Source organism: Microcaecilia unicolor, chromosome 11 (assembly GCF_901765095.1).
Source record: "Microcaecilia unicolor chromosome 11, aMicUni1.1, whole genome shotgun sequence".
NCBI lineage: Eukaryota > Metazoa > Chordata > Amphibia > Gymnophiona > Siphonopidae > Microcaecilia > Microcaecilia unicolor.
The window spans coordinates 155,967,028-155,989,825 of NC_044041.1; the positions used below are offsets into that span (position 1 = coordinate 155,967,028).

The window sequence follows — 22,798 nt, forward strand, 5'->3', positions numbered from 1 at the left end:
AGATAAAGGGAGTCATTTCTGGGCTATGTACCAGAAGAGGGAGTATGTGGGTTTCACACACCTTCCCTCCCCCCTCCCCTTCAATCTGAGGAACTGTCATAAAAGAACCAACAGGATGGAAGAAAGGGAGCCTGAAGAGAGAAGAAATAGTGCCAGCTGAATTGGCATTTGAGGGTGGCCTGATTAACAGAATTGTGGCACTACAGAAATAATTAGTTGGGGTAGTACGTTAGAGTTGACCATTTACTGGTAGTTCTTTTTTTTAAATAATTTTCAAAAAATAAATGACAAGTTTCATTATACATTGTCAAGGCAATACAGCAGTAATAGTACATGAAAATACAAGGATTAACCATAATATCTAGAAAAAAGAGAAATTTATATAAAGACAAAAGAAACTACATCCCTAACATCAGGAAAAATAAGAGTAATTACTTCCTTAGACCACTATCAAAGGGGGGGGGGGGGCGCATACATATTAGAGAAGATTTTTTAACATATAAGCATATAAAGCAAGACTTAATGCTATCCCCCAATCCTATTCTTTTGGCTTCACTTTCTTAGAATCTAGAAAGGATTTTAAATGGTCTGGGGAGAAGAAAACGTATTTTGTCATTCCTAAACGGATTATACACTTACAAGGATAGGCCAGAAAGTTCCACCCAAGTCCAGGGTTTTCTGTTTCATTTCAAGGAAAATGTTTCTTCTTTGCTGTGTGGATTTAGTAACATCGGGGAAGCGCTCTAAGGTAGGCTGAAGCGGCAACGAGGAGGAGGTAGGCTGGATCCCCACCCTCCTCAAACCTTTCCTTTTCGTTTGCGGCATCTCAAACAAAATATAAACTTTCTAGACGTAAAATATAACGAAAAGGGATCAGCGTTCTCACAACACGACCGGGTGCACCACCATCTTGACACGCCCCCCCCTACTGGCAGTTCTATGATGGAGTCAGTCTAGTTACTGGTAACCAAGTGTCACAGAAAAAATCATGTTAAAAAGACCAAGGAATGAATGGACAGAGAAACTAAATTTCCCATGCTCCCCTCAGGTACTTCTACATAGGGTGCTCTGGAACAAGAACAAGACTTAGCCCCCACAAGTTTCAAGTTTATTCAGGATTTACTGTCCTGCCCATCAAAAAGCATGTCTAGGCAGCTTACTATCTAAGAATTATAGGAAAGAAAGAGAATAATATTATGAAAGAGGAAGGGTGGGGCAGAACTACAATTTTAATACGAAAGAAGAGGGGATAGAAAAGGGAGAGATCTATCTGGTCCAACTTCCATGGATTGCAAAGGAGAAACTAGGAATATGCATTGGAGAAAAGGAATGTTTTGAGTTCTGTTTTAAAGTTTTGGAGATATGTCTGATACCAAAGAGCCTGAGGTAGTTTATTCCAGTGTTCAGGGCCCTGAACTGAAAAGATTGCCTTTCTAGTGTGTTGATGAACTATTTCTCGAAATGATGATCACAATATTCTTGAACTTGAGTATGGGGTTAACATACAAGAGAGATATGATGGTGACTGTACAGATGGGTTTTATAGACCAAAAGCAAAATCTTGTAGATAATTATGGCGAGGCAAAGGAAGCCAATAGGCGCTTTCAGGAGTGTAAGGTGGTTGAACTTTTTTCCAGTAATAAGTTTGATAGCAGTATTTTGAATTATTTGTAGGCATCTACATCAGTTGTTTTGAGACCCATGTAGAATGAGTTACAGTAATCAAGTTTGCTAATGACAAAGGAGTAAGTATATTTAATGTTAGTGGGTCAATAAGGAAGTGAATTGAACAAATTTGCCGAAGTCTATAGAAACAATGCTTAATTACATTAGTAATTTGAGGCTGAAAGGAAAGTGATTCATCTAGAATAACACCTAAAATTGTTATACTTGGTAATTGAGGAATAACGGTTGCACCCAGAATGATGGGCCGAGATAGGTGTTGAGATGCTCCTTGTATAGACAGCAGTATGGATGCATGGGAGGCAAATCAATCCCCTACCCCTTAGGATGGTCCTTCTAGAACGGTTTAGTGTAGGAGGAGGCAACTCAATCCTTATCACATACGCACTTCTACAGAGAACAGTGTGAATACACAGGAGGAGACTTATACCCACCCAAGGCAGTAGTGTGGATCTGTGGGAGGACTCAACCCCCCCTTATCCCTTCAAGTGCTCCTTCTAGAGGGGGCAATGCGAATGCATGAGATGATTTGATTGATTTATTTGATATTTCAACATTTGCCAATGGCATTCCAGCAGATTACAATACAAGCACATATATAATACAACAATTTATAAATAAACCCCTAAAATCTTTACATAATAAAAACAAGCAACGTCATCTTTGTCTAAACCCTTCCCCTTAAATCTCATTCTTTAAATCTTCCAAAAAAACATGCCCTTAGTTTTTTCCTAAAATGTACATAATTTGGTTTGTCCCATAATTCTTTTGGAGGTTTGTATCTCCCCTCTGATGATCCTTCTAGAGGGGGAAGTAATGTGTGGGAAGCCTTCAGTGCAGCACCCAGTATTGTACTTGTTCTGTGGTGTGACAGTGTACAGGGTAAGCTTATACTGCTGTTTCTGATGCCTGTATGGTACCAAAACTGACTAAAAATGTATTTTCCCAACCTCTTACCTTGCCTCATGCAGCTGCTTGTTTCATTATTTTCAGAGACAACTTAGGGCCACTACTTGGAGTGGAGGAATAGCTTAATGACTAGTGCAATGAACTTTGATCCTGATAATCTGGGTTCAATTCCCACTGTAGCTGCTTGTGACCTTGGTAAAGTCACTTAACCTTCCATTGCCCATGTACAAAAACTTAGATTGTGAGCCCTCTAGGGACAGAGAAAGCACATATGTATAATGTGCATAGCACTATGTATGCCTAGTAGTACCATAAAAATGATTAGTAGTAGTAGAATAAAGTAGACAACTGCTCCTACACCTCTAAAATAAATTACTAGACACCTACCATTAATGAATATTCCCAGTTTTATCCCTGAATTGTCAGCTTCCTCCCTGTGCAGTGTCATGGTTAGTCCACTGGCTCTCTTGTCCTCCTCCTGATCAATTGCTGAAGTTGGAAGTGGCTGCCAGCCTTCAAGTGCATGGCTGACTGGGCTGGGTACAGTTGCTCCCAGATGTTGCATAAACGTACATGGTATGAGCTTCTGTTTAGCACCTATGCCAAATAGAAACACAAGAATACATTGGAAATATGGAGCCTACGGCCAGGGACTAGGACCCTTAGTCACAGATGGATTCCTATCCATTCAGCCCTAGTTTTATCCTCGCTGGCAATATAGTTGCGATTTCTTAAGAAAATTAGGAATTACATCTACAAGTATGCCGTGGAGTAAAACCAGGACTGGATTGGCCTGTCCTAAAGGACAGGAAACAAACACATGCAGTTGTCTCCTATTAAAGTCTCTATGTACGCTTAGCTGATTGCTAGATTTTCCTCCAGGTCACAAGTACATATATAAGCATAAGTATATATGCATTTCCGTACTGGAACAGACCAAAGGTCCATCATGCCCAGAATCCTGTTTCCAACAGTGGCCAGTCCATGTCAACAAGTACCTGGTAATCCCAGAAGAGTAAAACAGATTTCATGCTTTTATCTAATGAATAACCACCCTAACAACAGTTTATAGACTTTTCTTTTAGGAACTTGTCCAAACCTTTTTTAAACCCCGCTAGCCGCTACGCTAACAGCTTTTACCACATTCTCTGGCAACAAATTCCAGAGCTTAATTACAAGTTGAGTGAAGAAATATTGCCTCCAATTTGTTCTAAATGTACTACTTAGTAATTCATTGTGTGCCCTCTGGTCCTTGTACTTTTAGAAACAAGTGATATATGTCTACCTGTTCCATTCCACTCATGGCTTCCCTCTGAATTATAATTCATCCACCACCCCTAACCAGTTGGGTTTTCAGAATATCCCTAATCAATATGTATGAGCCAAATTTATACACACTTGGGGCAATGTGCAAGGATCAGTTTAAGCACCACTGCTCTAGAAAAAGAAGGATAATCCCATATGCAGGTACGTAAATATAAAAGCAGGACTGACTCAGACTATCCAAAGTGACCTGGAGCCATGTAAAACCCTACCCAAGTGAAACTCTGGTGGCACAGCCCTTTACCATATTAAACTTACTTGGTTAAAAAAAAACATTTACAGCAACAAGCACGATCATAAAAAACAAATCAAAAACAAGATAAGCATAATAAGTGCATCATGAAAATGTGAAGAATTGTAAGTAATCTATATTATGGCACTGAATAATTTGACATCCCTATCATCAAAATCCAGCAGAGAATATTTCAGGAAGATTCACTATCACCACTCTTGTTTTGTATGCCATTAAATCTATTTACACTTAATTAATTAATGCACACTTGATCACTGGAGTGTATCTATGTACACTTAATTAATTAATTAATTAATTTTATTTGAATATTTGTTAAACCGACAAATGATCCAATGGATATCAAGGCAGTTTACCAAAAAAGGCATAAGTAAACTGTTTTTATTGTTTTCTTTTATATTTATTACAAACAGATTCAAGAAGAGACAATAAACATGAGGGAAGGGGAGAGAAAAGTACAACAAAAAAATAGCATCTAGAATTAAATGGTATGAAAACCAAACAATTGAACACAGTAGGGACTTGGAAAGGAAAAGAATGAAGAGAAGATAAAATCTGGAGGGTGGGGGGATAGGAAAATAGTACTCAGCTAGCTAAAGATTGAAAAGCCTGTCTAAAAAGCGAACTCTTTAAGGCAGTCTTGAACTTAGGCCTAGAAGGACTAGATCGCAGGTCAGGGGGAAGATTATTCTAGAGTGACGGAGCACAACAGTAAACTCTCTTTCAAGAAGTTACGAAATGAGCTTGGGCGATTAAGGGAACAACCAAACAGTTGGTTCCAGAAAGTGAATGATACATACCTGTAGCAGGTGTTCTCCGAGGACAGCAGGCTGATTGTTCTCACGACTGGGGTGACGTCCGCGGCAGCCCCCACCAACCGGAAGAAGCTTCGCGGGCAGTCCGCTCGCAGGGCACGCCCACCGCGCATGCGCGGCCGTCTTCCCGCCCGTGCGCGACCGTTCCCGCCAGTTGAATGACAAGCAAAAATGATGAAAACGCAACTCCAAAGGGGAGGAGGGAGGGTAGGTGAGAACAATCAGCCTGCTGTCCTCGGAGAACACCTGCTACAGGTATGTATCATTCACTTTCTCCGAGGACAAGCAGGCTGCTTGTTCTCACGACTGGGGTATCCCTAGCTCTCAGGCTCACTCAAAACAAGAACCCAGGTCAATTGAACCTCGCAACGGCGAGGATAAAACAGAAAATTGACCTACGAAGAACAACTAACTGAGAGTGCAGCCTGACCAGAATAAATGCGGGTCCTGGAGGGTGGAGTTGGATTTACACCCCAAACAGATTCTGCAGCACCGACTGCCCGAACCGACTGTCGCGTCAGGTATCCTGCTGGAGGCAGTAATGTGATGTGAATGTGTGGACAGATGACCACGTCGCAGCCTTGCAAATCTCTTCAATAGTGGCTGACTTCAAGTGGGCCACTGACGCTGCCATGGCTCTAACACTATGAGCCGTGACATGACCCTCAAGAGTCAGCCCAGCCTGGGCGTAAGTGAAGGAAATGCAATCTGCTAGCCAATTGGAGATGGTGCGTTTCCCGACAGCGACCCCTAGCCTGTTAGGGTCGAAAGAAACAAACAATTGGGCGGACTGTCTGTGGGGCTGTGTCCGCTCCAAGTAGAAGACCAATGCTCTCTTGCAGTCCAATGTGTGCAACTGACGTTCAGCAGGGCGGGTATGAGGCCTGGGAAAGAATGTTGGCAAGACAATTGACTGGTTAAGATGGAACTCCGACACCACCTTCGGTAGGAACTTTGGGTGGGTGCGGAGCACTACTCTGTTGTGATGAAATTTGGTATATGGAGCATGAGCTACCAGGGCTTGAAGCTCACTGACCCTACGAGCTGAAGTAACTGCCACCAAGAAAATGACCTTCCAGGTCAAGTATTTCAGATGGCAGGTATTCAGTGGCTCAAAAGGAGGTTTCATCAGCTGGGTGAGGACGACGTTGAGATCCCATGACACTGTAGGAGGCTTGATAGGGGGCTTTGACAAAAGCAAGCCTCTCATGAATCGAACGACTAAAGGCTCTCCAGAGATGGCTTTACCTTCCACACGATAATGGTAAGCACTAATCGCACTAAGGTGATTCCTTACTGAGTTGGTCTTGAGGCCAGACTCTGATAAGTGCAGAAGGTATTCAAGCAGGTTCTGTGCAGGGCAAGAACGAGGTTCTAGGGCCTTGCTCTCACACCAAACGACAAACCTCCTCCACTTGAAAAAGTAACTCTTTTTAGTGGAATCCTTCCTAGAGGCAAGCAAGACACGGGAGACACCCTCAGACAGACCCAACGCAGTGAAGTCTACGCCCTCAACATCCAGGCCGTGAGAGCCAGGGACTGAAGGTTGGGGTGCAGCAACGCTCCGTCGTTCTGCGAAATGAGAGTCGGAAAACACTCCAATCTCCACGGTTCTTCTGAGGACAACTCCAGAAGAAGAGGGAACCAGATCTGACGGGGCCAAAAGGGCGCTATCAGAATCATGGTGCCGTGGTCTTGCTTGAGCTTCAGTAAGGTCTTCCCCACCAAAGGTATGGGAGGATAAGCATACAGGAGGCCGGTCCCCCAATGAAGGAGAAAGGCGTCCGACGCTAGCCTGCCGTGTGCCTGAAGTCTGGAACAGAACAGAGGCAGCTTGTGGTTGGTCTGAGAAGCGAAAAGGTCCACCGAGGGGGTGCCCCACTCTCGGAAGATCTTGCGTACCACTCTGGAATGAAGCGACCACTCGTGCGGTTGCATGACTCTGCTCAGCCTGTCGGCCAGACTCTTGTTTACACCTGCCAGGTATGTGGCTTGGAGGAGCATGCCGAACTGGCAAGCCCAACGCCACATCCTGACGGCTTCCTGCTTGTTGGTGTAATACATTGCAACCTGATTGTCTGTCCGAATTTGGATAATTTGGCAGGGCAGCCGATCTCTGAAAGCCTTCAGTGCGTTCCAGATCGCTCGGAGCTCCAGGAGGTTGATCTGCAGATTCTTTTCCTGGAGGGACCACAGACCCTGGGTGTGGAGCCCATCGACATGAGCTCCCCACCCCAGGCGAGATGCATCCGTCGTCAGCACTTTCGTGGGCTGTGGAATTTGGAATGGACGTCCCAGGGTCAAATTGGTCTGAATGGTCCACCAGAGCAGTGAAGTGCGGCAACTGGTGGAGAGGCGGATGACATCCTCTAGATTCCCGGTGGCTTGGAACCAATGGGAAGCTAGGGTCCATTGAGCAGATCTCATGTGAAGACGAGCCATGGGAGTCACATGGACTGTGGAGGCCATATGACCCAGAAGTCTCAACATCTGCCGAGCTGTGACCTGCTGAGACGCTCTGGTCTGCGAAGCCAGGGACAGGAGGTTGTTGGCCCTCGCTTCGGGAAGGAAGGCCTGAGCCGTCTGGGTATTCAGCAGAGCTCCTATGAATTCCAGAGACTGGGTTGGCTGGAGATGGGACTTTGGGTAATTTATCACAAACCCCAGCAGCTCCAGGAGTTGAATAGTGAACTGCATGGACCGGAGGGCTCCTGCCTCCGAGGTGTTTTTGACCAGCCAATCGTCGAGATATGGGAACACGTGCACTCCCAGCTTGCGTAGATACGCCGCCACCACCACGAGGCACTTTGTAAACACCCGTGGGGCACAGGTGAGCCCAAAGGGCAGCACATAATACTGAAAATGCCGTGCGCCCAGGCGGAATCTGAGATACTGTCTGTGAGCTGGCAGTATCGGGATGTGAGTGTATGCGTCCTTTAAATCCAGGGAACATAGCCAATCGTTTTTCTGAATCATTGGCAGAAGGGTGCCCAAGGAAAGCATCCTGAACTTTTCTTTGACCAGGAATTTGTTCAGGCCTCTCAGGTCTAGGATGGGGCGCATCCCCCCTGTTTTCTTTTCCACAAGGAAGTACCTGGAATAGAATCCCTGCCCTTCCTGCCCGGGTGGTACGGGCTCGACCGCATTGGCGCTGAGAAGGGCGGAGAGTTCCTCTGCAAGTACCTGCTTGTGGTGGGAGCTGAAGGATTGAGCTCCCGGAGGACAATTTGGTGGAAGGGAGGCCAAATTTAGGGCGTATCCGCACCGCACTATTTGGAGAACCCACTGGTCGGAAGTTATGAGAGGCCACCTTTGGTGAAAAAATTTTAACCTCCCTCCGACCGGCAGATCGTCCGACACGGACACTTTGAGGGCGGCTATGTTCCCGTGGATCCAGTCAAAAGCCCGTCCCCGGCTTTTGCTGTGGAGGCGCAGGGGGCTGCTTAGGCGCACGCTGTTGACGAGAACGAGCGCGCTGGGGCTGTCCCTGTGCCTGTCGAGGCCTTCGGGCCGGCTGGGTGTACCTACGCTTGGCAAAAGCATAGGGTGCAGCCTGCCGGGCCCGGGAAAAACGTCCACCTGCTGAGGTGGATGCTGAAGGCGCCCGGTGGGAGAGCTTGTCGAGGGCGGTTTCCCGCTGATGCAGTTGGTCCACCAGCTGCTCGACCTTCTCGCCAAAAATATTATCCCCCCGGCAAGGGACGTCGGCCAGTCTCTGCTGGGTGCGGTTGTCCAGGTCAGAGGCACGCAGCCACGAGAGCCTGCGCATCACTATACCTTGGGCCGCAGCACGAGATGCCACGTCACAGGTGTCATAGATACCCCTGGACAGGAACTTTCTGCACGCCTTCAGCTGCCTGACCGCCTCCTGATAAGGCCTGGACTGCTCCGGCGGGAGCTTATCAACCAGGTCCGCCAGTTGCTTCACAGTGTTCCGCATGTGGATGCTCGTGTAGAGCTGGTAAGATTGGATGCGGGTCACGAGCATGGAAGATTGGTAGGCCTTCTTCCCAAACGAGTCCAGAGTGCGAGACTCCTGCCCCGGGGGCGCCGAGGTGGTATCCCTCGAACTCCGTGCCCTCTTGAGAGCAGAATCCACGACCGCCGAGTCATGGGGCAATTGGAGCCGCATTAACTCTGGGTCCGAGTGGATTCTGTACTGGGACTCTGCTTTCTTGGGAATGGTGGGGTTAGATAATGGTCTCATCCAGTTCCGAAGCAGTGTCTCCTTGAGGACATTGTGCAACGGCACCGTGGAGGACTCTCTAGGTGGTGATGGATAGTCGAGGACCTCGAGCATCTCAGCCCTCGGCTCATCCACAGAGACCACGGGGAAGGGAATGCAAATGGACATGTCCCTTACAAAGGAGGCAAAGGAGAGGCTCTCAGGAGGCGAGAGCTTCCTCTCTGGTGAAGGCGTGGGGTCAGAGGGAAGGCCCACAGACTCCTCTGAGGAGAAATATCTGGGGTCCTCCTCTTCCCCCCACGAGGCCTCTTCCTCGGTATCGGACATAAGCTCATGTAACCGAGTCCTTAACCGGGCCCGGCTCGACGTCGAGGCACCGAGGCCTCGGTGTCGTCGAGCGGTGGACTCCCGCGCCGGCGGGGACGAAGCTCCCTCCATCGACATCGACGGGGACTCCACCTGCGTGACGGTCGAGACCGGCGCCGCAAGCGGCGGTGGTGTCGAAGGCCTCGGCACCGGGCTAGAGCTCGCCGGCGCCACAGTCAACGGCGCCGAGGGCGCAAGCACCCCCGGCGCCGGCACAGCCTGGCGCATCAGCCCTTCCAGGATCCCCGGAAGGATGGCTCGGAGGCACTCGTCCAGGCCCGCTGTCGGGAAAGACGGGGGGGCCGGTAGAGGTGTCGGTGCCGGAAGCTGCTCGGGTCCAGGAGACTGCACCGAAGTGCTGGGACCCTGACGCGTCGGTACCTCCACTACCGAGGGGGACCTCTCCTCTCGACGCGGACGCTTCAGCGTCGACTCCTCGCCAGCACCGAGAGCCGGGCGCACAGATGGGGACCGATGATGGTGCTTTTTCTGTTTTTTACGGTGCCCGTCATCGGCACCCGGTGGAACGGAGGAGGAGGAGGTCGATCCCCCTCGGTCTCGAGGGGTCGGGTCAGACAGGGTTCGGTCCCGAGGGCCATGGGCAGAGGGAGTGACCGGGGCCGATTGCCCACGCGGCCTCTCACCCCTACCATCACCGGAGGACCGGCGGGCCGACGGGACCTGTGCTCCTGGGGTCGATGCCATCGGTGCCGATTTTGCGGACATCGATACCGGTACCGAAGAACCGGCCGTCGATACCGATGCCATCGAGGTCGACGTCGAGGGGCCGGCGCAAGTTCCAAAAAAGACGGTCCCGAAGAACTTGCCTCGCAACCTGAGTCCGTTTCCGGAGACCAAGACACAAAGAACACGACTTGATATTGTGCTCCGGCCCGAGGCACTGGAGGCACCAAGCGTGGGTGTTGGTCTGCGAGATAGGCCGGCCGCACCGACCACACTTCTTAAATCCACTCGGGACCTTCGAGGACATCGACGGAAAAATCGCGTCGGCGAAATTAAAGTCGTCAATGGTGGCGGTAAATCACACCTCAAAAAATAAATCGACCGCGCGGCCACAAGGCCGCAACGCGACGCCCCCGCTAGAAAACGAGGGAAAAAACAAGCGCGTTCACTCTTTTTTTTTTTTTTTTAACAAGAAAAGAAAAGGTCCGGAACGCGCGGGAACCAGAAACAAAAAATAAGAAATAAGAAATTCGCGAACAACGCGACGGTTTTCCGGGGCTGACAAGAGAGAGCGGCGACGCACGACTCTCTCCAGCGCGGAAAAAACAAGACTGGCGGGAACGGTCGCGCACAGGCGGGAAGACGGCCGCGCATGCGCGGTGGGCGTGCCCTGCGTGCGGACCGCCCGCAAAGCTTCTTCCGGTTGGTGGGGGCTGCCGCGGACGTCACCCCAGTCGTGAGAACAAGCAGCCTGCTTGTCCTCGGAGAATATGAGTGAACGATATGGCCTATAAGGAGTAGGAAGAGAAGCTATTCCTTGGGCAGTGGATATAGCCTTAATCCTAAAGACATTTATGATCCAAGATAACATCAGTCTTACTGATCGCAGATTATTTGAAGCTCTAAAGCTCCTGTGATCAACACTTATTAGAACACTTTTGAATATTTTTCAGGAAATATCAGGATGAGTTTTGCCCTGGACAAATGTGATAAGGTAACCTTCCATAGAGAAAATTGAGCAAAACCAAAAAAATATCTCTGATTGATGATTATGACATAAATCAGCAAGAAGGCATATTACAGAGACATTTTTTTTTTTTTTAACAGTGGGCTGCATGATCAGAAATCACCGTATGTGTGGGCTGCACGGATTTTTTATAGTGGGCCACATGACAGTTCTGTCAGAAATCCATGTGTGTGCAGGCTACAAGAATATTTTAACCTACTATGATTAATTCTCATCGAAATCTGTGAATCTCTTTTGAAATTGTGACTTCATAGCCACCAAATAGCTATGCATTGCTTCAAAATCATATGTGATGCATAAGAAAACAAAACAAAAAAAAAAACTTTTGCTAAAAATCTCAAGTGGGCCACATCCAGACCAGAGGTCATGAGGGTTGCATTTGGCCATGAGGCCGCATGCTGGACTCCACTGGCATATCATAAATATCTAGAAGTAGAGGAAGATGCAACAACCCAGCACAAAATATTGAAGATCAGCAAAAACATTACAGGAGACTGAAATGGATACTGAAAAGTGCTTTAACAGCACAGAATAAAATGCAAGCCATCAATCAGTTTGCAATTACTGTACTCTCATACAGCTTTGAAACTGTAGACTAATCTCTTAAAGATCTTGAAAAACTGGATATATGAACAAGAAAACTCCTTCATGCCCGTGAAGTAAGGCTCAAAGGTCAATGCAGAAAGCCATGTGGTAGAGCTGTGCGCCAATGGCTGAGTATGCAGCTTCTACGGCAAGATTAAAGAGAAAATATGCAGTGAGCTAATGAGATGCAAATTGAAAGTGCACAGAACCTGTGCATTAATCAGGGAAAGACTGCCAGACACATGGACACAAAAGTTTTGCGGGAAGAGTAGCTTCACTGAGCACACATGTGTGAAGCAGGGGCATAGCCAGACCTCGCGGTGGGGGGGGGGGGGGGGGCAGAGCCCGAGGTGGGGGGGCACATATTGGTCTGCTGCCACCCCCCTGCCACCTCACCGCCTCCCCCGCCACCCTGCCGCTCCCCACCCACTGCCACAGCAAATACCTTGGGTGGCAGGAGTCCCCAACCTCCGCCAGCTGAAGTGTTGTCCAGCGCCGGTCTCCGGCAAGCATGTTCAGTTTCACTAAATGAAGTGTGCAGGACGTGAGGGGCAGGCAATGCGGCAGCACCGGAGACCGGCACTGGACAATGCTTCAGCTGGCGGAGGTTGGGGATCCCCGCCAGCCAAGCCAAGGGCCCAGAGGAAATCTGGGGGGGGGTCCAGGCCCCCATGGCCCCACATAGCTACGCCACTGGTCTGAAGAAAATGAAAGTACCATAACACATAAGAGAATAAGCATTGCCATACTGAGACAGACCGAAGGTCAATCAAGCCCAGTATCCCATTTCCAACAGTGGCCAATCCAGATCACAAGACCTGGCAAGATACCAGAACAGTAAAACATTTTATGCTGCTTATCCTAGAAATAAGCAGTGGATTTTCCTGTCCATCATAATAATGGCTTATTGACTTTTCTTCTACGAATTTATCCAAACTATTTTTAAACCCTAAGCTAACTGCTTTTACCACATTCTCTGGCAACAAATTCCAGAGTTGAATTACACATTGAGTGAAGAAATATTGCTCTGTGCATAAATATTAGCCTCACAAAAATTTCTTGTACATACTTGACAGCACATACTTTGTCGGTGGACATGCGCATAGGTGGGGTTTGGGCAGAGTGCAAAAGTACATACATAAATTATAGAATTCTATCATTTATACATACGTGTTGTGAGTTGGGGGGGAGGAAAGGTTTTGTAAGGGCACTGCCATCTCAAGCTCAATACCCTCCTACTTACTACTCTCTGAAATAAAGATAGGCAAAGAAACCAGTTGCAAATTAACTTGTGGCCAAAAGAGGGCACCCCAGGTCTTTTAATTAATGGTTGCAAGGCACCCAAAGAAAAGAAAAGGTGGTTCAGGAAAAATCCTGGTTATTCAGACCAATGAGGAGGGAACTTCAAAACTCCTAACACCTGGGACTGGGAGGAGAAAGAACAGGTTCCCCAACCCATGGAAGTGGAAAACTCCAATGCTCTAGATGAAGTCAGGGAAGAGCCCATGGAGTTGAAGGGCTCATGCCTAGATGATCGAAAGCCCCACGCTATTCCAAACAGAGCTCTAAAAATAGCGCTGGAACAGCACAGGGCTTTACCACCCCTATGATCAGAGATAACAGAATGCAAATTTATGCGGTCTATTATCTCTGATCATAGGGTAAAGTGCGGGAGGATTGTGCCTGAGCAAAAATCCTCCCGCACTTGTTTGACAGGTCCAGGGGATGGGGGTCCGTGGGACCTCCAGACCCCAAACAGCAAGATCCTGGTGACCCCACCAAACCCACACCCACCCTCGCATCTCCCTCCAAAAAGCCCTGGTGGCCTAGCGGGCTGCAAATCAACCCCCCCCCCCCCCCCACCTTGTGTTCTAGAGGCCCTATTCCCCACCCCCCGTACCTTTGTTGGAGGAGGAAGGTAGTACACTCTCTCCTCTTCCTTATATGGTGTGAAGTTCTGTCCAGAGCATCCCAAGATGCACTGGGGAGGGCTGGGTGCCACCATTTTCAAGGCAGTGCTGGAAGAGGAGGGAGTGTATTGCCTCCCTCCTCCAACAAAGGTATGAGGGGGCGGGGAAGAGGGCCACTAGATCACCAGGTTGGGAGAGCTTGATTTGCGGCCCACTGGGCCACCAGGATTTTGGGGGGGGGATGTGCGGGAGGTTAGGGGGGCTGGAGATCCAACAGATCTCCAGCCCCCCGTGAACTTGTGTCGGGGGGGATCAGGGGGACTGCCCGCTGATCATTGGGGAGGAATATGTTTAGCATGCATCTGCATGCTAGTTGCGGTCATAGCCTGCGAGCGCATTGTTTCATGCACTTGGGGACTCTGATCATGGGGCGGTAGCAAACAGAGGCATTAGTATGGCGCTAACAGCCTCTAGCATCTGCTTTTGCTTCTGATCATCAGCCCATCCCTATACCCTCTGAGGAAGGTGAGGAGATGGAAATTTTAAATGCCTCTAGAAAAGCTGGGGAGTAATCCAACAGCTACTCTGTGAGTAAAGGGTTTTTTTGTGTTTGTTTGCTTTCAGTTGCTGCAAGACGGATCCAGCTGAATCCCTACATTGGATAATGGAAGTGATGCAGCGGCTGCAGGAAGAAAACAAGAAGTTTCTACAACAATCAGCAGAAGCTGCTCAAATGGAACTATTGGAGTGCCAACTGGAGGCTAGTTAACTTTGAGACAAAGCGTCTGCAGTATCTTGATTCTCGGGGAGCAGAAGCCACTGGAACTCTGATAGGGCCCCATTACTTTCTGAGTAAAATGACTGAGACTGATGATCCAGAAGCCTTTTTAGTAGCATTTGAAACAGCAGCCCAATCTGTGGGTTAGCCAGAGAATCAGTGGGCCTTCAGACTGGCCCCCTGTCTTACTGGAGAGTCCTTAGCAATTTATAGGGCCTTGAGCAAGCCCAGGACTACTCTACGTCAAAACAGCCATCAAGGATTGGTTAGGCCTGACCAAACACTACTATAGCCATACCTTTAGAGCTGCTTGTCTTCAGACTAAAGAAAGACCTAATACAATGCCTCCAGAATCTAGTCAATAAATGGCTAAAGCAACAAGGGAAAACAGTGCTGCCAAAATGCTACTACTACTACAAATCATTTCTATAGCGCTACCAAAATAGCCCTGGAACAATACTTAAGGGCAGTCTCAGTGGAGCTAAGAGACTGGCTCCTGAAGCAAGGAGTCAGTACCAGGGGCACAACATTTATTTGGGGGGGGGGGGGGGGGCACTAGACATATAGGCGTGAGCAGTGATTGGTATACTCCTAAATAATGCCTTACAGTGCAATTGATAACAGATTTCTAAGTAAAAGGTTTGTCCTGCATCATCTAAAAAAACATGTACACTTATGGAAACCTTGGAAGCACTGACATTTTTAAATGAAGTTGCATTATCCCATAACTTAAACTTTACCATTATAGTAGACTTGAGTCTGGTCAACTTCTGAACACACATCATGGTATCCTGGAAAATAATTACTGCAGTGACACATATCCCTCAACTTTATAACAAATATAAAATGCCTTATTAAGTTGTATTAATAAAATAAATCTTCTTGTCCCTTTCCTCTGATTCTATCTTTCTCTCCTTTCTGAAGCTGACATTAACTACTTCAAGTCCGTGGAGTTCCTGACAGTGCTCTTTCCACCCCCTTCTCCTTACGACGGGAGCAGACAAATAAAGGATTATCAGCCAAATTACTTTGTGAAGTAATACTAAATCCTGCAAGGTCCCTATGTAGCTTAACAGCACCAATTCTGAACACACAAATATTTTATTTATTTTATTTATTGCATTTGTATCCCACATTTTCCACTATACCTTTAAAAAGGCAGCACTGAATATACAGAACCGCAATATGCTTCCTACCACAAACGAACATTTTCCGGAGACATGAAGGCGGTAGAACTAGAGGACATGAAATGAGGTTGAAGAGGGGCAGACTCGAGAAAAATGTCAGGAAGTAGTTTTTTCACAGAGAGAGTGGTGGATACTTGGAATGCCCTCCCGTGGGAGGTGGTGGAGATGAAAACGGTAACGGAATTCAAAAATGCATGGGATAAACATAAAGGAATCCTCCTCAGAAGCTTAGCGGAGATTGGGTGGCAGCACCGGTGGTTGGGAGCTGGGGCTAGTGGTTGGGAGGGCGTCCTTCTCCCAGGGGCGCCCAAATCGGCATAATCGAAAGCCGATTTTGGGCATCCTCAACTGCTTTCTGTCGCGGGGACGACCAAAGTTTGCAGGGGCGTATTGGAAGCATAGCGAAGGCGGGACTGGGGCGTGGTTGAGATGGGCGTCTTCGGCCGATAACGGAAAAAAGAAGGGCGTCCCTGACGAGCATTTGGCTGACTTTACTTGGTCCATTTTTTCTTGCAACCAAGCCTCAAAAAGGTGCCCAACCTGAACAGATGACCACTGGAGGGAATCGGGGATTACTTTTTTGTCAGCCTCTATGCCAGCCTCAAATGCCATACTCAGGTCCATCGCAGCAGTATACAGGTCCCTGGAGCAGTTGTAGTGGGTACAGTGTACTTCAGGCAGGCGAACCTGGGGGGGGGGGGGGGTTGGGGGGGCTCAGCACTCAAGGTAAGGGAGCTATGCACCTGGGAGCAATTTGTGAAGTCCACTGCAGTGCCCTCTAGGGTGCCTGGTTGGTGTCCTGGCATGTGAGGGGGACCAGTGCACTACAAATGCTAGCTCCTCCCACGACCAAAGGATTTGGACGTTTTTGAGATAGACGTCTTTGGTTTCCATTATTGCCGAAAACCGAGGCCGCCCATCTCTAAGGTCAACCTAAATGTTGAGATTTGGCCGTCCCCGACCGTATTATCAAAATGAAAGATGGACATCCATCTTGTTTCGATAATACGGGTTTCCCCGCCCCTTCGTGGCGCCGTCCTTAGAGATGGGCGCTCTTAGAGATGGTCATCCCCGTTCGATTATGCCCCTCCACGTTACTATTGGAAAAGTCAGACAAATCAGATTCCTATGGATCTACACACAAATTACATGTCAGCAGAATCTCTCACCTTGATCACTCACAGAACACAGACCAATCCTCACCAATTACAGAATAAAAGACTAAAACCCTGACAAATCATATTCTCTGTAAACAGTACAGCACAGGAAAGTAAAAATAAAAAGGGATTATCTACTGTAGGGAGCAAAATACAAGATCACTTTCTACCCTAAAATAAAACCCACAAATAAATTATCTGGATACCCAAGTTAAAAACTTGAGGGACCACAGTGAGCTGTATTTTCAAAGCATTTAGAACAGCATTTCCAAACTGTGCACTGCGGCACCCTGGTGCGCCGCAGCAAACTCTCGAGGTGCTACAGCAAATCCCGACCTCCCTCCCACCCAAACTGCTACTTAGAGAATGACACGGGAACAGGGACCCGCAGTAACCACAGGGATGGGGCAGGTACGGGGTGGGGACAGGTCGGAGATGGGGACAGAGCCCACGGGGACGGGGACAAACTTTGTCCCTGTGTCATTTTCTACTTTGAAGCCTGTTAATGAACTGGACTGTTATTTATGTTTGAGTGATGCCTACAACAATATTTTGATTTTTTGGAAAAACAAGCAAACATGCTGGCCACAACTAGCAAAATTTGCATGGGGGATCCTATACATCCTGCTACCAGCACATCTTCTAAGAAGACTTCTTCTATTTCAGGAAAGACTGTGGAACACAGGAGAGCTAGACTGAATCCTGAAATTGTTGATGACTTCTTATTCATCCACAGATTAAAAGATCATAACAGTTCAGAGGGCATATTTCTCCCCTCTAGGGCATACAAAATGGGTTGTATTTTGCACCCCTGGACATTTTAACAGGGTGGATTAGGATTCCTTGGGGTAGTAGAAATCAGCTATTGTTGGAGCTGGAAGGTGGTGGTGAGGAGGGTTATTATAGCTGCTTGCTGTTATTATTGTTTTCTATTTGTAATTTATACACAATAATTGCACGGCTAATTGTTCCTTTTTATACTTTAATAAAAAGATTTAAATATAAAATCATAATTTTTCATGGCTTCTGCAGATGAGGACAGAGCCCATGGGGTCGGGGCACAGACAGAACCCATGCGGACAAACTGCTACTACAGACAGCAGCGGCAGAAAAACAAAAAGCAAGCCAGGGCTGCAGCAGCCTTCAAGCATGTGCTGTCAGTTCTGCCAGTTCTCTGCCCCTGGAACTGGAAGTTGATGTCAGCGGGAGCAGAGGACCAGCAGAGCTGACAGCGCATGGCTTGAAGGCTGCTGCAGCCCAGCGCTTTTTTTTTTTCGTCATAGCCACTGGGGACAGGGAGCAGATGGTGTTCGGGATGAAAACAGGAGATGGTATGAAGTCAAAAAGTTGAAGCGAATAGGTCAGTCTCTGTTTCCATTCCCATTCAAAAAAAAAAAAGCAAGCAAACCTATCAGCTGCTGCATCCGAGTTGTCATTCTTTATTTTGGTAGCATTTTTTATTTAATCTCACTTATATTTTTAAACATGCTGGCTTGTGCAGCATACAGATGAACAGAGAGGAAGTATAACGAAATAACTTTTCATAGGTAGAGTCAATGGAGGGCTGGTAAGTTTTTAACAACAGGCTCTCTCCCCGGTCCACCTCTGTGCCCCCCCTTCCACCTCTGCGCCCTCCCCCCCAAATTGCAGAGCTGGCTATAGCCGGGAAGAGAGCCTGGGGGGGGGGGTGGCAATGCATTACTCCAAGAAAAAAAAAAATTAAACGATCCCAGATTCCAATCTAATTCATGTTTAATGTGGGATAAAATGCCATAAATAAGTAAATAAACATAAACTTTTAATGTTGAGCACCTGATTCTCAAAGTGGACATATTCCAAACACTATAATGAAAATAAAATTATTTTTTCTACCTTTGTTGTCTGATGCCTTTTTTTTTCTGATCATGCTGGCCCAGTATCCGATTCTGCTGTTCTGTCCTCTTAACTCCGTTTCCAGGGCTTCCTTTCCATTTATTTCTTTACTCTCCACCTTTCTTCTTCATTTTTTGCCCTACATCTGTAAGTAAAAGCTGGGTCCTCTGCAGACTTGACTGTCCAGTGGATCCAGCTTCTGCCTATTTTCTTCATCCATGGGCAGTTTTTCTCCTCTCTTCCTTATCCCTCATCTCCTTCCTCACTCTTTCCTCTCCTCCATCCATGTCCAGCATTTCTTCTCTCCCTTCCCTACCCTCCTCTCCCGCCTGCCCTCCCCTCCATCCACCCCAAGTCCAGCAACGCTCCTCTCCCCCTGCCCTCAAGCCACCCATACCCAGCGATTGTCCTTTCTCCCCTGCCCCCTCCAGCCACCCATACCCAGCGATTGCCCTCTCTCCCCTGCCCCCCTCCAGCCACCCATACCCAGCGATTGCCCTCTCTCCCCTGCCCCCCCTCCAGCCACCCATACCCAGCGATTGTCCTCTCTCCCCTGCCCCCCTCCAGCCATCCATACCCAGCGACTGTCCTCTCTCCCCTGCCCCCCTCCAGCCATCCATACCCACTGACTGTCCTCTCTCCCCTGCCCCCCCCCCTCCAGCCACCCATGCCAGTGATTGTCCTCTCTCCCCTGCCCCCCTCCAGCCACCCATACCCAGTGAATGTCCTCTCTCCCCTGCCCCCACTCCAACCACCCATGCCCAGCGATTGCCCTCTCACCCCTGCCCCCCCTCCAGCCATCCATACCCAGTGACTGTCCTCTCTCTCCTGCCCCCTCCAGCCACCCATACCCAGCGACTGTCCTCTCTCCCCTGCCCCCCTCCAGCCATCCATACCCAGTGACTGTCCTCTCTCTCCTGCCCCCTCCAGCCACCCATGCCAGCGATTGTCCTCTCTCCCCTGCCCCCCTCCAGCCACCCATACCCAGTGAATGTCCTCTCTCCCCTGCCCCCACTCCAACCACCCATGCCCAGCGATTGTCCTCTCTCCCCTGCCCCCCTCCAGCCACCCATACCCAGTGAATGTCCTCTCTCCCCTGCCCCCACTCCAACCACCCATGCCCAGCGATTGTCCTCTCTCCCCTGCCCCCCTCCAGCCACCCATACCCAGTGAATGTCCTCTCTCCCCTGCCCCCACTCCAACCACCCATGCCCAGCGATTGTCCTCTCTCCCCTGCCCCCCTCCAGCCACCCATACCCAGTGAATGTCCTCTCTCCCCTGCCCCCACTCCAACCACCCATGCCCAGCGATTGCCCTCTCACCCCTGCCCCCCCTCCAGCCATCCATACCCAGTGACTGTCCTCTCTCTCCTGCCCCCTCCAGCCACCCATACCCAGCGACTGTCCTCTCTCCCCTGCCCCCCTCCACCCACCCATACCCAGTGAATGTCCTCTCTCCCCTGCCCCACTCCAACCACCCATGCCCAGCGATTGCCCTCTCACCCCTGCCCCCCCTCCAGCCATCCATACCCAGTGACTGTCCTCTCTCCCCTGCCCCCTCCAACCACCCATACCCAACGATGGTCTTCTCTCCCCTGCCCCCCTCCAGCCACCCATACCCAGCGATTGCCCTCTCTCCCCTGCCCCCTCCAACCACCCATACCCAGTGATTGCCCTCTCTCCCCTGCCCCCCTCCAGTCACCCATACCCAGCAATTGCCCTCTCTCCCCTGCCCCCCCTCCAGCCATCCATACCCAGTGACTGTCCTCTCTCTCCTGCCCCCTCCAGCCACCCATACCCAGCGACTGTCCTCTCTCCCCTGCCCCCCTCCACCCACCCATACCCAGTGAATGTCCTCTCTCCCCTGCCCCTCTCCAACCACCCATACCCAGCGACTGCCCTCTCTCCCCTGCCCCCCTCCAGCCACCCATACCCGACTGTCCTCTCTCCCCTGCCCCCACTTCAACCACCCATACCCAGCGATTGTCTTCTCTCCCCTGCCCCCCCTCCAGCCACCCATACCCAGCGATTGCCCTCTCTCCCCTGCCCCCCCCTCCAACCACCCATACCCAGCGATTGCCCTCTCTCCCCTGCCCCCCTCCAGCCACCCACACCCAGTGACTGTACTCTCTTCCCCTGCCCCCCTCCAGCCACCCATGCCAGCGACTGTCCTCTCTCCCCTGCCCCCCTCCAGCCACCCATACCCGACTGTCCTCTCTCCCCTGCCCCCACTTCAACCACCCATACCCAGCGATTGTCTTCTCTCCCCTGCCCCCCCTCCAGCCACCCATACCCAGCGATTGCCCTCTCTCCCCTGCCCCCCCTCCAGCCACCCATACCCAGCGATTGCCCTCTCTCCCCTGCCCCCCTCCAGCCACCCACACCCAGTGACTGTACTCTCTTCCCCTGCCCCCCTCCAGCCACCCATGCCAGCGACTGTCCTCTCTCCCCTGCCCCTCCTCCAGCCACCCATACCCAGCGACTGTCCTCTCTCCCCTGCCCCCCTCCAGCCACCCATACCCAGCGATTGTCCTCTCTCCCCTGCCCCCCCTCCAGCCACCCATGCCAGGGACTGTCCTCTCTCCCCTGCCCCCCTCCAACCACCCATACCTAGCAATTGTTCTCTCTCCCCTGCCCCCCCTCCAGCCACCCATACCCAGCGACTGTTGGTTGTTGAGTGTATTCTTCGGGGCAGGCAGGAAAGATCCCCAGTCTTTCCTGCCCGCTGCCGGAGCTGACTCTCCCGCGGCGCTACTGCATCGCTCTTCAAAATGGCCGCCGAGACTTACAAGGGCGGCCTCTAAGACTAGCAGAAGTCTCGGCGGCCATTTTTAAAGAGCAATCCAGCAGCATGCAAAGCCACGTGTGTAAGGACTGGATAAATGAAGTAAAACAAATGCCTTTAATATGTAATACTTGGTAGCAATAATGAAACAGTGATGGAATATTCACATAGCAAGCAGCTTGAGCCAACAAATTTATTTTCCACTGAACATAATTAACTTTGTATGAACTTGGTGGCTAACTGTGCTGAACTGGACAATGTTCCCACATTCAGACTGACTGTGAACAGAATGTCTGCATGAAGGAAGCCCTTCCCTCATTATTCAATACCTCTCTGTGAAATAGTAGTAATAAAAAAGGCAAGTGCATTTTTATAATATACCACTGCAATCCACAAAACAAAAAGAGCAAGCTCCCACATGCCATCTTTTTCTTTTGATGTAAGCACAGGAAAAAAAGATTTTAAATGCTCCCAGGTTTCAACCTAATGTTTTTTTTTAATTGTACTTATAAATAGTAAGTCTGATTGTTAACCCATTAATGCCCAATGTTCCGATATGGGATTTTATTATGAGAACATTGGGCTCTAATGGGTTAAGCACCTGATTCTCATAACATGATGTCTGTTTTGGTGGCTCTTTACTAGGTAAAAACATCATAAGTACATAAGTATTGCCATACTGGGAAAGACCAAAGGTCCATCAAGCCCAGCATCCTGTTTCCAACAGTGGCCAATCCAGGTCACAAATACCTGGCAAGATCCCAAAAAAGTACAAAACATTTTATACTGTTTGTCGCAGAAATAGTGGATTTTCCCCATCCAATTTAATAATGGTCTATGGACTTTTCCTTTAGGAAGCCATCCAAACCTTTTTTAAACTCTGCTAAGCTAACCACCTTTACCACATTTTCTGGCAATGAATTCCAGAGTTGAATTACACGTTGAGTGAAGAAATATTTTCTCTGATTCGTTTTAAATGTACTACTTTGTAGCTTCATCACATGCCCCCTAGACCTAGTATTTTTGGAACGCGTAAACAGACACTTCACGTCTACCCATTCCACTTCACTCATTATTTTATAGACCTCTATCATATCTCCCCTCAGCCGTCTTTTCTCCAAGCTGAAGAGCCACAGCCGCTTTAGCTTTTCCTCATAGGGAAGTCGTCCCATCTCCTTAACCATTTTTGTAGCCCTTCTCTGCACCTTTTCTAATTCCACTATATCTTTTTTGAGATGCAGCGACTAGAATTGAACACAATATTTGAGGTGTGGTCACACCA

General features: G+C 49.1%; 1 protein-coding gene across 1 annotated transcript in view; it reads right to left on the minus strand.

Annotated features, from left to right (window-relative positions):
• Window positions 1–1,134: 1,134 nt before the first annotated feature.
• The window catches only part of LOC115480991 (reticulon-2-like), a 44,412-nt gene continuing 22,748 nt past the window's right edge, over window positions 1,135–22,798 (minus strand). The window contains exons 4-5 of the mRNA XM_030219975.1: window positions 2,980–3,189; window positions 1,135–1,163 (exon numbers count right to left, since the gene is read on the minus strand). Of these exons, the coding sequence (XP_030075835.1) occupies window positions 1,135–1,163; window positions 2,980–3,189 (239 nt within the window). The remainder of the gene's footprint in view (window positions 1,164–2,979; window positions 3,190–22,798) is intronic.